This window comes from Uloborus diversus, chromosome 4, assembly GCF_026930045.1.
Source record: "Uloborus diversus isolate 005 chromosome 4, Udiv.v.3.1, whole genome shotgun sequence".
In the NCBI taxonomy this organism is placed as follows: domain Eukaryota; kingdom Metazoa; phylum Arthropoda; class Arachnida; order Araneae; family Uloboridae; genus Uloborus; species Uloborus diversus.
The window spans coordinates 79,821,713-79,837,403 of record NC_072734.1 but is presented as its reverse complement, the minus strand read 5'-3'; the positions used below and the strand labels follow the sequence as shown (position 1 = coordinate 79,837,403).

Sequence of the window (15,691 nt, the reverse complement as noted above, 5' to 3'; positions counted from 1 at the left end):
AATGGTGATAATAAGCAAATTGCTACATACAGCAGATTAAAAATTCCTTTTTTTTAAATCTATAATAGATGAACTTGTTCCTAGTACAGGAGAATGACATGAAAACCTGAGGACAAAGTTTAAAACCATGTATTTTGATAATTTAAATAATTTTATTTATTTAAAGGAATGCTTTTACACCTTTAAGTATGCTTAATTTTGTACTACAAATTAAATTTGTGGAATGTTGATATAAAATTTTTAAATAATTTAAGTCCATTTGAAAAATGGATGGGGACACGCCAAAAGTGAGACTATCTGGTTATTTAAAAATTTTTGTAGTAAAAACTAAATGAGTTATTGTTTTGATAAGAGTAGAATAATATCAGATAAGTCATTTCTAACTATTAGGAAAATAAAAACACTTTCTGAGTTAAACAATTTTTGTGTAAGGCTACTGGGACATAATATTGTTAGGATTTTAGAGAATCACCTATGCACGTTGAGATGTGCCAAAAAAACTTGTGCACATTAAATTGAGTGATTGTAAAATAGGAATTTAGGTCAAAATTTGATTATTATTATCATTTGTTTTGTGATTACAATTCCCTATTCGTAGAAAGGAAGTAAAGTGAAATGAATAAATGATCCTTCAAATCCCTGACAATCTTGGGAATTTATTTCCAATTGATTTGTTTTTTTTTACAATCGACCATGAGCATCGGCCATCTTAAGAAAAACAATAGGCCATCGGCCTTCTTTGAACAATTGGCCTACAATCGGCATCGGCCAAAAAGTGCCATCGGTCGAGCCCTAATAGAGATTCAACATGCCTCACAGGTTGCCTGAAAAGTTTGTGATTGGGAATTTTAATAACAATCAAAATACTTGCAATATTTAAAAGGAAACACATGGGGTGCATGCACTACATGACTATAAGAAGCATAAAGAGTACATACACACATATATTTTCAAGAAAATAAAGCTATCGGTGATTTCGCGTTTTGAATATTTTGTGAATTTAATATTAACAGAATCAAAATTTGATTATCTTTACTAATAATAAAGCTGAAAGTCTCTCTGTCTGGATTCTGTCTGTCTGTCAGGATCTCTGTGCCGCGCATAGCGCTAGACCGACCGTTCGGCCGATCTTCATAGAATTTGGCATAGAATTAGTTTATAGCATGAAGGTGTGTACCTCAAAGTGATTTTTCGAAAATTCGATTTTGTTCTCTTTCTATTCCATTTTTAAGAAAATTTTACCAAACAAATAATCATGACATAAACCAGTAAATTACCAAATTATCATAACGTGGAGCCCTAACATGGGCAAGCAAATGAACATTGCAAATTGGGGAGAATCGTCATCCATTATTCGTAAATATGCAGGCGAACCAAATGCACTTTTAATTTTCAACTGCGGGTAAAGCCGTGAGGGTATCACAAGTAATATATAAAGTTGAAATATTTTGCGAGTCATAAATTTTCTTTTATACGACGGGCTCGTGCAAATTAAAGCCTCGTGCAAAAAGGGGCTTTTTGGTATTTAAATAGACTTTGGATAATTCACTTAAGTGGAGGGGGACAGCAGATTTCAAATCTAACTAGGGGCGACATGAAGCGAAATTCGGCCTTGACTGTGGCTCCACTCCAATTGGTTTTACTAAAATTAAGAAATTGCGGGCAGTTGGAAAAAGATCCGCATTAACTTCATCACCTTCTGAAATAGATTTTTCTTATGTTGGGTTTTTGCTCAAGAACTGTAAATTTCAGACAAAAACGATGTTTGTTGGATATGTGTTTTGCTGTATCCAATTTAACTTGCATTGATAATACCTTTGTTGCTTCATTAACGTTGTTCACTGTATCAGTGAATTTGATTCATTGCAGCAAGGAATGAATACTGCTTGATTTCACCATTTCACCAAGTTGCAGTTTTAGTAAAGGTGTTTGGATAACTCGCTAATTTTACCTCTCACTTTAAAGAGGAATTCAAAAACATGAACAACTTCAGGGGTGCGCACAGGGGGAGAGAAGGGACACCTGTTGGCCCGGCCGAGGATGAAGGTGACTCAATATTTTAAAAATGGTAGGTGAAATATAGGGGTAAATATGAGCTCCTTAACTTACTGCACAGTCATGAGAGTCATCCTGTGTTTCATACAAGTTTCTGTCACCCATTTTAAAGTTTGGCGAATACATAAATATTTTAATTTTCCATTGATTTCTTCTGTGGAGTGCACTTTTTATAACTTTAAAGTTCGAGTGCATTAGTAAAGCTAAAAAAAGTGCTTCAACATTGCATTCAGGCTACTCAGCGGGCTTTAGAACATGCTTTACACTTTCTCTATTTTTTTTAAGCGTAATTTACTGGATTTTAAATTTTAGTGATGATTTTTAAAATGCTTTTAAATTTTACGCATTTTCTCAATTGATAAATGTATGAAAATTGAAACTTCGAATGAGAATACCAATTTAGTCTCAGAAAAATATACTCTATTTTTATTGTGTTCTGAAATGGTAAATCCATTGTTGGTCATATGAGACACACAGTTTTACTTGCTCTTCTTGCAGATATATGAGGAGGAAGATTCAAACTTCAGATGATGCTTGTGAAAATAATCTTTTTATGAGAAGCAAAATCTGGAAAACACTTGAATGGAAAAAAAATTGCGGGATTGGGAGTCCCGCAGGATTGCAAGCGAAATCCCGCGGGACCAATCCTGCTAAAAATCCTGCGGGATTCGGGATCGGGATTGGAAACCCTACTTGGCAATGGGGATGCCATGATATACAAAGAATGCTACATGAAACAGCAAGCTATTGCTACAGAGGGCTCTGGATCAGACTACCCTGAATGTCACAAGCAAAATTACATGCTTGTACAAAATTACATGCTTGGCAGTATGTTACAAAATTACATACTGCCAGTCACAAGCAAAATTACATGAAACAGTAAGAAAATATCTTTCAAACAAATTTTTTGCTAATGAATATAATTAAACTTTCTGTTCCATATTTTTAAACATGATCCTTAAATAATTTCAAGTCATTTGATTATGTACAAACAGAACTTACATTTCAAAAGAGCTCGTATTAATAGTTGAAAAAGAATGAATTTCATTTCCTACAAACACATATTCAATAAAATAATAAGGGTATAATTTAAAACTCACAGGATAGTCTCTTTACGATCCACACCAACATTCTGAATTCTATTCTGTAAAAAGCAATGAAATGTATTTAGAAAATCTTGTATTAGCATAATTTTGAATTTTTATGGCATATTACACAACTGTTACTAGCTACATAAACATCCACTATAATATTAAAATCTGTTCGCGTCCGTCTGTCTGTCTGTCTGAAGATTGATCTTCACGAGAACCGCTGTGAATCGAGAGTCAAACGAGATACCGATCAATTCGAAATTTTCCAAAGAAAACAATAGGACCAATCTCGTAATTGTGCGATTTCAATTAGCGGAGATATTAATTAAAACGTTGATTAACATAATGTTATTCAGAATTTTTTTTTTTCTGTTGCCATTTTGCATATGGGTGAGCAAGTAAAATTCTAATAATTCTTTTAAAAGAGATTTTTTGGCTGCTGTCCAAATCTTAAAACAACATTTCCATCTAGAATTTCATTTTAAATTAGTTTAAAATTGGTTGCATTATTCGGACATAGCCTTTGTTTTATCGTCTGTCTTTTTTTTTTTTTTTTACATTCAACGTTTTTAACTCTTTTCAGCATATGAAAGTGGTTTCTTTAGCTATGTTTATTGATTGAAGTCTAAGTTTATCATTCACCGGCGTCATATTTTGGTACATTTAGGATGTGTGACTAATTATATTTATTTTGTTGGACCTTTTCCCGTCACATGGGTGAGTTTTCGAATAGTAATAACTTTCTTTTTCCTTCCTGTTTCTATTTTTGAAATACAGTTTGTATCGTTAAAAGAACATGTTAAATTATAGATTGTTTGGATTTCTTTAAGTGAAACAGAGCTGAACAAAAAAGATTGCTTTTAAGGATTTTAACTAAAGCTAATTTGGAATCTCATAACTTGGTATTAAATTAATGCTTATTGGTATTTATTTAGTCTTGGTGCTTTAGTTTCACGTAATCAACCAAAAAGTGTGTGTCATTTTATGTAAAAAGCTGATTGTAATTGTACATAAATATTTCAGATATAGTCTATCAGATGTAATTCATTTTAACGTGAGCACAAATTATAGTTGATAATGCATATATTTTCATCTTTTGTGCTAATTGAAAATGCTCATTACTTGTATCATTGATGACTATGATTAACATTAAAGAAATTTTTGCCAAAAATATGCTCTACTGGTAGTTTGCAAACCTTGCATTACGCGTATTTATTTACTCCTTAGCGCTTTAGAAACTGATGTCAGAGTAATACAAAAACATCAGTTGGACATCTCTTTCATTTTTTAAGTAGCCCGTGCAACGCCGGGCACGCAGCTAGTAGAAAAGAAAAACTGCTACAAAACCAGGGCCTGTGTTCAAGGTTTCAAATTGTTAGCAGTAAATTAGCAAAATTTTTAAAATATTAGCCAAATATTAAAAGCCTTCGTCAATTTTAACAAAACAGAGAACAAAATATAGTTTTAGGCTGTATTTCAGTTTAAACGAGCTGATGTGTGCATCACATGACTTCCTTTTACACCAATTTAATGTTATTTCCCCATTATTGCAATTTTAATGTGATTTAATAGTTAACTCTCTAATTATCAGCAACTGTGGTCAAATTGAGACTAGATATAAAAAAACCTAAACACCCCCCCCCCCCCCCCCCCCCCCCCCGGCAAATTTGTCGCCAACAAACTTGGCCACCAAAAGACAGGCGATATATCGCCAAGTGTCTGCCAAATTATAACACCACTTGAGTTTGCACCGAAATTAATAATGATTTCCCCCCAAAAGGGTGTAAAAGACCCCTTTAGAAACACCCCAATGCAACCAAAAGGGGAGGTGCAGAACTAGACGACTCTAGGAGTCTACGTACCAAATTTTAACTTTCTAGGACACGGTTGTTGATTTATGTGACATACATACGTACATACAGATGTAAGAGAAAACTTGTTGTAATTAACTCGGGAAACGTCAAAATGGATATTTCAGGCATCTATATGTTCTTAGACATATATGCACGTGTGGTAGAGTCAAAAAAAAACTCAACATTCATTCGAGGGGTGAGCAAAATGGAAATTAAGGTCAATTTATGAGTGAAAATATTTTCCCGAATAGAATACTTCCTTTTTTGTAAAAGGAAGTAAAAATGCAGCATACACTTAAGATAAATAAGACACTTGTTAGGAGGGGTTATTTTTCTAGTGGAATTTTTAACAATCTTTTGATATAATTTTAAAGAGAGAGAGAGAGAGGCTTATTGTTTTTCTACGGAAATTTTGAAGAATTTCCTTTTCCTCCAATCAGAGTTTGTTTCACCGAATTTACGATTAAATCGCATTTGATACGGTGGCCAATGTTAAGCGACCCTGCAAAACCATTACATCAACAAAACAGATAACATTAAGTTTTATAAATTAAATAGTAAATAATCACTTCAAGGTACAAAATGGAACATTTAGTATAACTTCTCTCACTAAACCATAGTCGTTAGCTAGTTTTATCCAGGGCAGCAGAGTTGGAGTAAGACTGATTTTGGGGTAAAGGAATTGGAGTCGGGAGTTGAAGGTTTCCAAGAGTTGGTGTCAATCATTTTCCCACGAAGTTTACAACTTTGCCAGTGCTTGTAGAGTTGGAGTGGGACTGATTTTAGGTTAAGGAGTTGGAGTCAAAGGCTCTAAATTTCCTAGCGTACAAGTCGGATTCTCATTTTCTTCCGACTCTGCTATCCTGGTTTTTAATAAGAGAGAAAATATCTTTGAAAATGACTTGAGAATAAGGTGAAAAACACCAACAAAAAGAAAAACATAGAAAAAGAAAATACATTATTCTGTGCAAAAAATTTCAAAAATTTTCAATTTTTTTCCAAATGAAAATAAACTTCTCTGGAGAAAAACTTGTATTCTCAAAAAAAAAAAAAAAAAAAAAAACCCACCCAATTGTTTTTTTTTTTTTCCAAAATTTTTGTGGTGAGAAGGGGTGGGGGATGGTAGGCAAAAAGGGCGCCCACATAGGGGGGCGGAGTGGGGGCTCAAGTCCTCCTTAGAATTTAGAACTTCCTTGCTTTTAGTACTTTTTTTCTTTTGCAAAAATATAAAAACATTTCTTCTTCAGCCGTTAATGAATAAGTTATTAAAAATGTCAAATTTTAAATAACTCTAAGCTGCACTGAAATCAGTTACTATGGGGAAAATATCTGAGCCCCCTCTTGAAATTTTGTATATGGGTGCCCTTGTCAGGCAATGCCTATACACATCAAATTTAAATGTATTAAAATTTTTACTTTTAAACATTTCCATCAATTTATATTATTAATACAGTGAACACCCGATTATCAATAAATTAAGTTGCTCTTTCATCTATCGCATAAAATGTTAATTTATAAATGGAAAGTAATTAATATCTACAATTTTTTTAAATTGAAAATAAATCTGCTTTAAATTTTTAAAAAAATCCATTTTTTTTAAATCAAAAAAAAAAAAAAAAAAATACAAACTCTAACAATTACACATATTAGTGTGAATTAAAACACTTAAAATAGTTGAAACAAAAATTAATTTCATCCAGAGATTCCGCAGTTTTCTGACAGTCAACACTCTTAAAAATTATGAGTTTTGTAAAAAAAAATTTAATTTAATGATTTTAATAAAAACATAAAATATAACTTAATTTTTTTGCCTCTTCACAAGGCACAGTAATTATCATAAATGCAAAAAATCTTATTCCCATGGCGGATGGAAAGAGATTGCGACTTTCGAAGTGAATGTGCTAGAAGTAAAAAGAAAGGCACATAACAGAATTCATTTAAGTAAACTATTTTAGAATTGCATTTTAGAGCTCTACAATAAACGCATTACTAATAACAATCGACGTAATTGAAGCAAAAATCAAATTAAACCAGCGATTTAGATTTTAACTTTTTGACTCTCATAAAGGACACAGAATTTCATTTGAAAATTTCAACTTTGATTTTTATAGGAATAAAAAGAAATTTCATTTATTTGCCTTCTAAAAAAGCATAATAAGCACCAAAAATCAGAAAAATTCGATTCTCATATTGGATGCAAGGAGATTGCTTTAATCAAAATGAAAGCATCAAAAGCCAAAAAATGGCAAATAAAAGAATTTATTAAAGCAAAAAAAAATAATAATAAAAAAATAAATGGTAACAAGTCTACAAGATGTATATTATCAATAATTATTGACATAATGATCACAAAATTTAGAGTACGGAGAAAGATTTCGGATATGGGGAAAAAAATAGTTTAACCAAAAAATCAGATTTCTGGTATTAACAGACGAAAAAGTACTGGAACTTTGGTAAAATTCGGTATAACCTATTCATTTGTATCAGATTGGAGAACATTTTAAAGACCATGTAGAATAAAAAGTAAAGAGTTTGTAAGGAGATAATAGCAAAATTCAGGAGTTCTAAGGATTTTTTTTTTTTTGCTTAAAAGCAGGAGTTTATAAGGAGTTTGTAATTGTAAGGCGCATACATTTCGACACTAATGCTATGAAAATTTTCAGTTTTTTCGGCCCACCCTACTGAACATATCTTATTATTTAATGTGAATGTAAAAATTTATACTCACTTCCTGCATAATATGATTTGATGATCTTCGATGAGAGGCTGAATATCTATGAAATGAAGGGAGGATATTTTGACGTTCAGCAGACAGAGCACGAGTTTGCTTCAAAGCAATAGTATCTTCAGAAGTTTTCTTTTCTGTATAAAAGCAAGTTTTACTTACCAACTAAAGTCAAGTCAAAATATGCAAAATTAGTTACTTGAGAACCATGTTTTGTTGAAAAAAACTGAGAGCATAAACCCTGTTCATTAATTCAATTTTTTAACGAGTGATAAATTAACAAGTTCATATAGCAATCATCAGACTTAACCTCAGTCTTTTGTATAAAAGAGATGGTGAATTGATCATTTATGACTTCATTGTCATTTACTACTAAAATATATCCCTTATTTCAAAACTTTTCTAGGAGAACGAGGAGCAAAGGTTCTTCACATATAATAGATAAAAAACAAAGCACATACATATATATTTACATTATTTAGTAGAGTATAACTTCGATTTAACGGTACCCAATTTAGTGATACATTTCACTGGTCCGAATCTGTTGCATCGAATGTCTATGCCTTTCAATTTAACGATAAATTTTCTCACTCCCTTGACAACTGCTAAATCGAGGTTACACTTTATTCAAAACATTTAGGGGGGACAATTGACCCACTCCCAGATCCTTCAAATCAAAGGTTCATACAAGCACTAATGTTTGACACTAATTCAATTTAGAAAATTTTGATTTTTTTAGATACATTTAAAAAAATATTACCAGAAGACCGAGCCAGGACAGGAATTTTGCTGCTGGAAATAACAGGTTTAGTTTTCACACTATCATGGAATTTCCTTTCACTATATGATGCTGGAATCAACACAGATGCTGCAAAAAAAAAAAAAAAAAAAAAGCACAAAATTAGAAATTGTTCAATGACAATATGACAAAAATGCATATACAGAATATAAATAGAATCTTTTTAAATTTTTGCATTTACTTTCTGTAGAAGTTGAATTTATCCATAAGGTCAAAATCTACAAAAGTCAAAATATACAAGAAACTTATTATACTGCTTCTTACTTTTTTCTGAATTAGAAATGACAACCGATTTTACTTTTTTATCTAGATTTTCAAAATTCAGTCTTTGCCATTGATCTTGACCACCATCATTGTCAGCTGACTGAAAAATCAAAAAATGTTTATAGAATTTCATTTTTAAAATATATACATGCATTATTCAGTCGAAAAAATAACTTTTTAAAGCAAAATTGTGATTGAAAAAATGAATACAATATTGTTAAAAACTTGAATAAAAATAAAATTTAATGTAAGATTCTAATTTGAAGAAAATAATATGAATTTAATTTAGTTAAGATTTCAAATACAGTCGGACCCTCATTTAATGAATCCATTGGGATCAAAACTTTTCTATGTTAAATTGTGGTTATTTTCAATATTGGGATATGAAATTTTTTTAAAAAAATTGCACTTACCTTATCTAAAAGCCCTAACAAGCAACTCCACAAAAATATCAATAATTAGAAAGTGTACACTTTTCATTCAGCATTCCGCGACATATTACACGCTAGTTAATTTGAAATTTTAAAGTACTGTGGGCCCCACTTAATTGAATATCGTCGGTTCCAAGAAATGTTACTCGATTAAGCGGGGAAATTTTCTTTCCCTTTCTAAATTGACAACATTTGTCTTAAAATGTAATAATAATTAATCAATAGCTGTATAAAGGAAATAATGTTATTGACAAAAAGTTTTTGAACTAAGTTAAATAAACAACAAAATTGTTTAATAATTAGCACGTATATTGCAAGTACATGTGAAAACTTTTAAAAGAAACTAGCTGCTTCGCCCGGCATTGCACGGTCCACCTCAAAAATAAAAGTGACGCGTGTTCAACACTCAGGCTTAAAAAAAAATCAGTAAAATTTTGCAGCATATTGCAGAAAAATAGCCAAAAAGTTAACATTTTAAATCCCCCTATTACAGGAAGAGCCTTTTAAAACAAAAGTTTACTTGAATTTTACTTGTTCATATCCAAGAAAAAAAATGGCAACAGATCATTCATCTCAACAATTTTCTTCACGCTACAAATTTTAATAAAAGCATTGTTACGGAGAGTTGAGATGAAGCACTGAATAATAATTTGAATGGAGGAAAGCCTTCGAAAAATAGGAATTTATGTCCAAATCTAAGTGTCATAATTAATAGTTTTTAATTGATATCTCTGCTAATTATTACCAGAGGGCTATGTCAAATAGCCAAACATAAAGACGGGAAGATTACGAATCCATTGATACCTGGCTCGATGGTCAGTTAGTTCACTGTCATTTGGGAGAAGTAACTTGGACAGGCATACATATATAGTTACATGCATAGGAACTCTGCCATTGCCGGTCTTAAGCCCGGATGAGAAAAGAGGAGGGTGCCAAAAGCTAAATGGCATAACTGGTGCTGGTCAGTAGAGCCGAAAGGCTTTCGACCAACCAAGAAAGGCAACCCAAATCCAAGGGGTGGAACCGTGCCGATGAGAATGTGGCTTATACCAACCAGGGTTAAAGGTTGTCGTAAAACGGTCCCTCGTGGGCTAGCAAACTATGTTGAATTTTGCCTTCCACCTGTAGAGAGGGTCAATTTGGGCGGTGACCGTATACCTACCCTCTGTTTCCCTAAGCACGGGCAAACATAAAATCAAACAAAAACCTGGCGGTGAAAACTGCCCAAAACAAAATGTTGAATCGTCCCAGGATATCCGGATGCAGCCAATCCTCACTGAAACTGTCTCTGCTCTTGAAAAGTGGTCAGCAGACAACACTAACAAAATTGTTTTCAGGAACCTCCTACAACAACCATGAATACTGAAGTACCTGGCCTATCCGTTATCTCCAAAAAGCTGTCAAGCAGGCAATGAAGGAACCGCCAACACCCTACGAAGTTCCAACAGAATAATATACTAAACAATTGAGAATACCACACAAATGTGAAATTTACCGCACAATTTTCAGAAATTTTAAGCCATGATAAGGTCAACCAGATGATCAAATTTTCGAAATTAAAATTTCTAAACAAATGAGGTGTCATTTTAAAGGTAAAGAGTTGTATATTTTGAAATGACTGTCTAAAATTTGATCACTTCAGTTAAAAATAAGTTACAGGAGGTTAAACTAACATCTCAACATCTTGAGTATTTTCAAACCATATTTGGTAACTCTCGAAAAAATTCTGTTTCTTCCAAAAAAAAAAACATAATAATATTATGAACTGATATGAATAACCATTTAAAGATACAAGGTGTTGCTGGTGATGTTGCAAAAATGTGTCAAAATATAATTCATTTTGATTTGCAAAAGAATTCCTCTGGGGTACATTAAGTGTTTTACGTCCAACACCAATATGCACAGTTAATTATGCTGAGTCAATAATTTTTAATCTACATAGATGTACTTTTGGGTACAAAGTAAGATTTTCAATCTCATTGATGTAACCTATTTTCATTTTGTAACAAATGAATATTTTTTACTAAAATCTAGGTGTCGGACGTAAAATTTTTTTACATCCGACACCATTTACGTCCAACAGTTACATTTCAACTGCATTTCTCCTTTTTTTGCCTTTAATTTCAAAGTTAAAAGTGAAACACGCATAAAAAACAACTTAGTGAATTTACTGTATATACATTTAGGGTTGACAGGGGTAAGTAGGACTCCTTTTGAGAAAAGGTGTGTTGAATGATCGTAATAGAGTTGATTAAGATCAATTTTAGCAAATTTGCCAAAACTTTAAGTGGAAAAAGATATTGGAAACACTAAATGACTGCATCTATGTAAAGTTGGCTAAGGAAGAACCATTATCAACATTCAACCCATATAAATTTTGATGGTTTTCTTTCAGGTAAGTTTCACAAATAACTAATCACCAGCTTTTCTAGCTGAACTATCATTTCCTACTATGTCATCATAGCTGTCTTGTATTTCACTAATACAGTGAAACCTGTGTAAGTTGACCACTTGCGGTGCAGTACTTAAGTGGTCAACTTAGACAGGTGGTTAACTTACAAAGGGTTTGTTATATGATTTTCAGCCAAATTTGGTGTATACATGTGGTCAACATAGACAGGTAATCAACTTACAAGGGTGGTCAACTTTACAGGTTTTACTGTACAAATATTTCATCAGAGTTGCTTTTGATTTTCAAATCCTTACTATTATGGGGGAAACCACTTACCCCATAGTGTGGGGATCTCTTATAGCGAAATTTTACGGCGTAAGTGGGGCCCCTCCTCTAAAAGTTTTTAATAATATTGTACTCAAAGATTCTGATTGCAGTATACACTTTAAGTTAAACTGTACATGAATGTTTAATGATCATGAAAAAAAAATGCCCACCGGGAAAAGCTTCTTTGAAAAATGCTACTTAAACTTGCCAAAAAATATTTTTCAGATTTTTTTTTTGACTCAATTCTCTGACCTAGAAAAAAAATTCCACGTAACCCTAATATATGCAAAACTAATCACTGTGATGAAACAAGACATGATCAATGTAAAAAAGTATAAAAACCATATGGATTATGGATATTTCAGTTTTTGGGGGTGACCCACTTACCCCAGTGTCCCATTTCTCCCAATCAATCCTACTTTTGAATTTACTTGGTAAATTGTGTTTCAGTATATGTAACCTATAATTTACATATTTATAAGTGTAATCATTGTTATGTTTTTACATTTAAGAGCAATGGTTTACATCCAATATGAACAATTTACGTCCAACACCAAAAATTAACGTCCGACACCAAGCTAAAAGTATTTTTTAAATAATTTTATTCCTTATAATATCATTTGAAAACTGTGAAATATGCTTCAATCATAAGTATACTTTAGAATTATGCTGCTTATAAAATTAAAATGTAAGCCAATTCAGACTTTTAATAATTTTTAAGTGAACCATCAATTTTACTATTTGTGTGTTTACATTCGACACCAACTCTAAATTTTTGTAATTTATACTTTAGGGATCTATTTTGAAAAACTAACATGCTTTTTTATTCAATAGGATGTAGTAAGTATCTTGTAAATAAATTTGATCATTTTTGAACAGTTTATGTTTGGTAAATGGAATTAAAACTAAGAAATTTTTCTTCATTTTTTACATCCGACACCATGGAATTGCCCAGCTCTAAAATGTTGAGCAGTTTAGCAGTGAGTTATTGGTATCGCCCTTAAGCCAGGGCTAAGACAGAACTACTACAATGGCAAAATAATAATGAACAGCTGAGCTAAGTCAAAATCAATATGCACTGTGTATGTACATTTGAATAAGAGTGTGCCTATACCTGTACAGTCATTGTAGCATTGTGTTATGTACGCAATTTAAATTTTCTAGATTTTTTTTAATCTTTCATATATTACTCTTTTCTTGCAACAGCGCAATAATACAAACTAAATAATCTTTAAGTTAATACTACACGGTAGTTGCAATTATCTCTTTAATATTAAATCAAAAATCATAATTTTTAACAATCACATTGTTGATGAGAATAAATGATATATATATATATATATATATATATATATATACATATATATATATACATTGTAATATAAGTCTGTAATTGTAATCAAAATCATAATCGACATATTATAATCATAATCGATTACATTTTCTGCATACGGATAGTTGCTGTAATCATAATAACGTTTTGCCACAGGATAATAATCTTAATCGTAATCCCCCTTTTTTTGTGCCTGTAATCATAATCGTAATTGATTATTCCCTTGTAATTAACTCCAAGCCTGCTAGATATACCCCTTTACTCTAGTTATTAGAAACAATCAATTTTACTTGATTTTTTTAATGATATATGAAATATACTCTTTCAAAGGCCTAAACTCATACCTCAGAAACTTGATTAGAAGGAGCATCACAAGTTGCACTTTTTAACCAAGCATTATCTGCTTTTCGGAATGGACTTACAAACTCCTGATCCTTGGATTTAACTGTCTCTCCTAGCCTCAAAACTGAAAAATCTCCATTCTGCTCTGTGGATGGCATGAATGTTTCTTTACTCCTTGAAGGTGGAGTTGAAGAGCTTGATGAACCAGAAGCAGCCATAATCCAATCAATATCAGAACCCCAAGAAAATGAATTTCTGCTCTGACAACCAGCCGATGAGGGTAAAGTTATGGCATATGAAACAGCTCCATCTTCCGTACAACGGGGCAATATTCTTCTGGCCAGGCGTGCTTGAACAGCAGAGAGTAAACCTTCAGTGTCATAATTTATTTCAACAGTATCCACAGCTGAAACCAAAGGCACTAATCGGGTAGGGCCCATCGCTTGGGCCAAGGCAGCAAAACATTCTACCGAAGCCAGTCGAACTCGTCTTTTGCTGTCTGTGAGAAGCGGTGCCACTGCCTCGCACAAAGGCTGAAAATCAAAATTATAACTAGGAAATGTCAAGACAGCTGCTGTCACGCGGTTAATGATTTCTTCTCGAAGGCGAGGATTTCGATTGTCTTTGTGATGCAAAAGATTACCCAATACTTCAGTTGGCTTGATATGATGCATGAGTTTATGAATCACACGAATCGCATGTTCTCGAACTACGAGCTTCGCATCTCCGAGACGCTTCAGCACGGAAGTCACAAATGTCTTCAGAAACCGCTTCATTTGATTTTTAAATTTCTCAATTAATAAGTCATAAACACTTAGCGTTTGAATAATGATTTTGAAATTTGAATCTTCCAAAAGCTTAGAGAGGAAGAGCATGTATTCATCCATGTCGGATATTTTCTCGCAGAAATCGGGCATTTCTCTGATGAGCGCCTTCATGTGCTCAATGGCCTCAACACGTGTCTTCCAATCCTCACTTCGAATTTTCTCCATTATATAAGGCTGGAAAATACCAAAATCATACTTTAAGAGTTTATTTTGGACGTTATAAATCATTCCATTTGCATTCATGAAACTAGATCGACTTCCAGAACTGCTGCTCATACGAGAATCATTCGAGGTAAATTTATTAAGAACACGTCTATAAGTATTTGCTGCTTCATCGTCTAATTTTTGTAAATATAGATCAAAGGTGGGATTACCAATAAGCTCATTTATTTTTTGCATTGCTAGAAATATGGGATAAAATAGAGATGCATCACCATCAACAAAATGCTTTGCAAGGCACTCGATTAGTGGAAATAAATTTTCATTTTCAAAGTCATTTGTAAATAAAATACCAATGCTCATTATGCATCCTTTTCTCACTATAAATTCTAAATTTTCAAGTCCATGCTGAATAAACATTTTTTGAAAGTTTTGCAAATTATTTGTGTACTTCATGTGAACATGTAAAACTTGTAAGGCAGCACGTCTAACATTCACATTTTCATGACCAAGATTTGATATGATCTTTGGGATAACTAACAACATGCAAGAATCAATTTCATCACTACTATAGGGTATAATAGCCCCTATTAATAGTAAGCATTGATACCGCACTTCCCACCTTGAGTCATCTAAAACATGATAAAGGATATCAAAAATTGAATTTCGAGATGCATCATGAAACGGCAAATCCCCATTTCCATTTTTCAATAATTTTCGCATGACAATGAGAATTTCTACTCTCTTAGATGCGTTGTAGTCTAAGAGGTTTTGGAACATTGAATTTGCATCCATTTTCGGTGTGCTGGTTTCTAATAGTCCACACTGGACCACAGTTGACGAAGATTGCCTCACCATTAGTTTATATGAAAATTACCGGTCACCATAAATTCTACCAAAAAATGCTACTTAGATTTCTGAGAAGAAAAATATGGGTTATATGACTGACACAGATTTATTCTTCTCGTTTCAGATAAATATTGAATGCACAAAATGGAAATCAAAACATCTCCAGAAATTTCGCCTTTGCTCATGACTACTAGTTAAAGCCTTCGATACGAAATTGACAATTTTATTTTTCTTTAACAGGGAT

At 32.5% G+C, this 15,691-nt stretch overlaps 1 protein-coding gene across 1 annotated transcript; it reads right to left on the bottom strand.

Annotated features, from left to right (window-relative positions):
• Positions 1-709: 709 nt before the first annotated feature.
• Positions 710-15,378, bottom strand: LOC129220662 (TOG array regulator of axonemal microtubules protein 1-like). The gene is made up of 6 exons (XM_054855090.1): positions 13,629-15,378; positions 8,788-8,904; positions 8,485-8,592; positions 7,728-7,861; positions 3,156-3,199; positions 710-824 (listed from the first exon to the last, which is right to left on the bottom strand). The coding sequence occupies exons 1-6, from the start codon at positions 15,376-15,378 to the stop codon at positions 710-712; spliced, it is 2,268 nt and encodes a 755-aa protein (XP_054711065.1).
• Positions 15,379-15,691: the final 313 nt, after the last annotated feature.

Coding starts and splice junctions, on each gene's coding strand:
- LOC129220662 (XM_054855090.1), bottom strand. CDS start 15,378: ATGTTCCAAAACCTCTTAGACTACAACGCATCTAAGAGAGTAGAAATT. Junction 8,905..13,628: donor AACTTGTGATGCTCCTTCTA/ATCAAGTTTCTG, acceptor AATTCTATAAAC/ATTTTTTGATTTTTCAGTCA. Junction 825..3,155: donor GATCGTAAAGAGACTATCCT/GTGAGTTTTAAA, acceptor CAAACTTTTCAG/GCAACCTGTGAGGCATGTTG.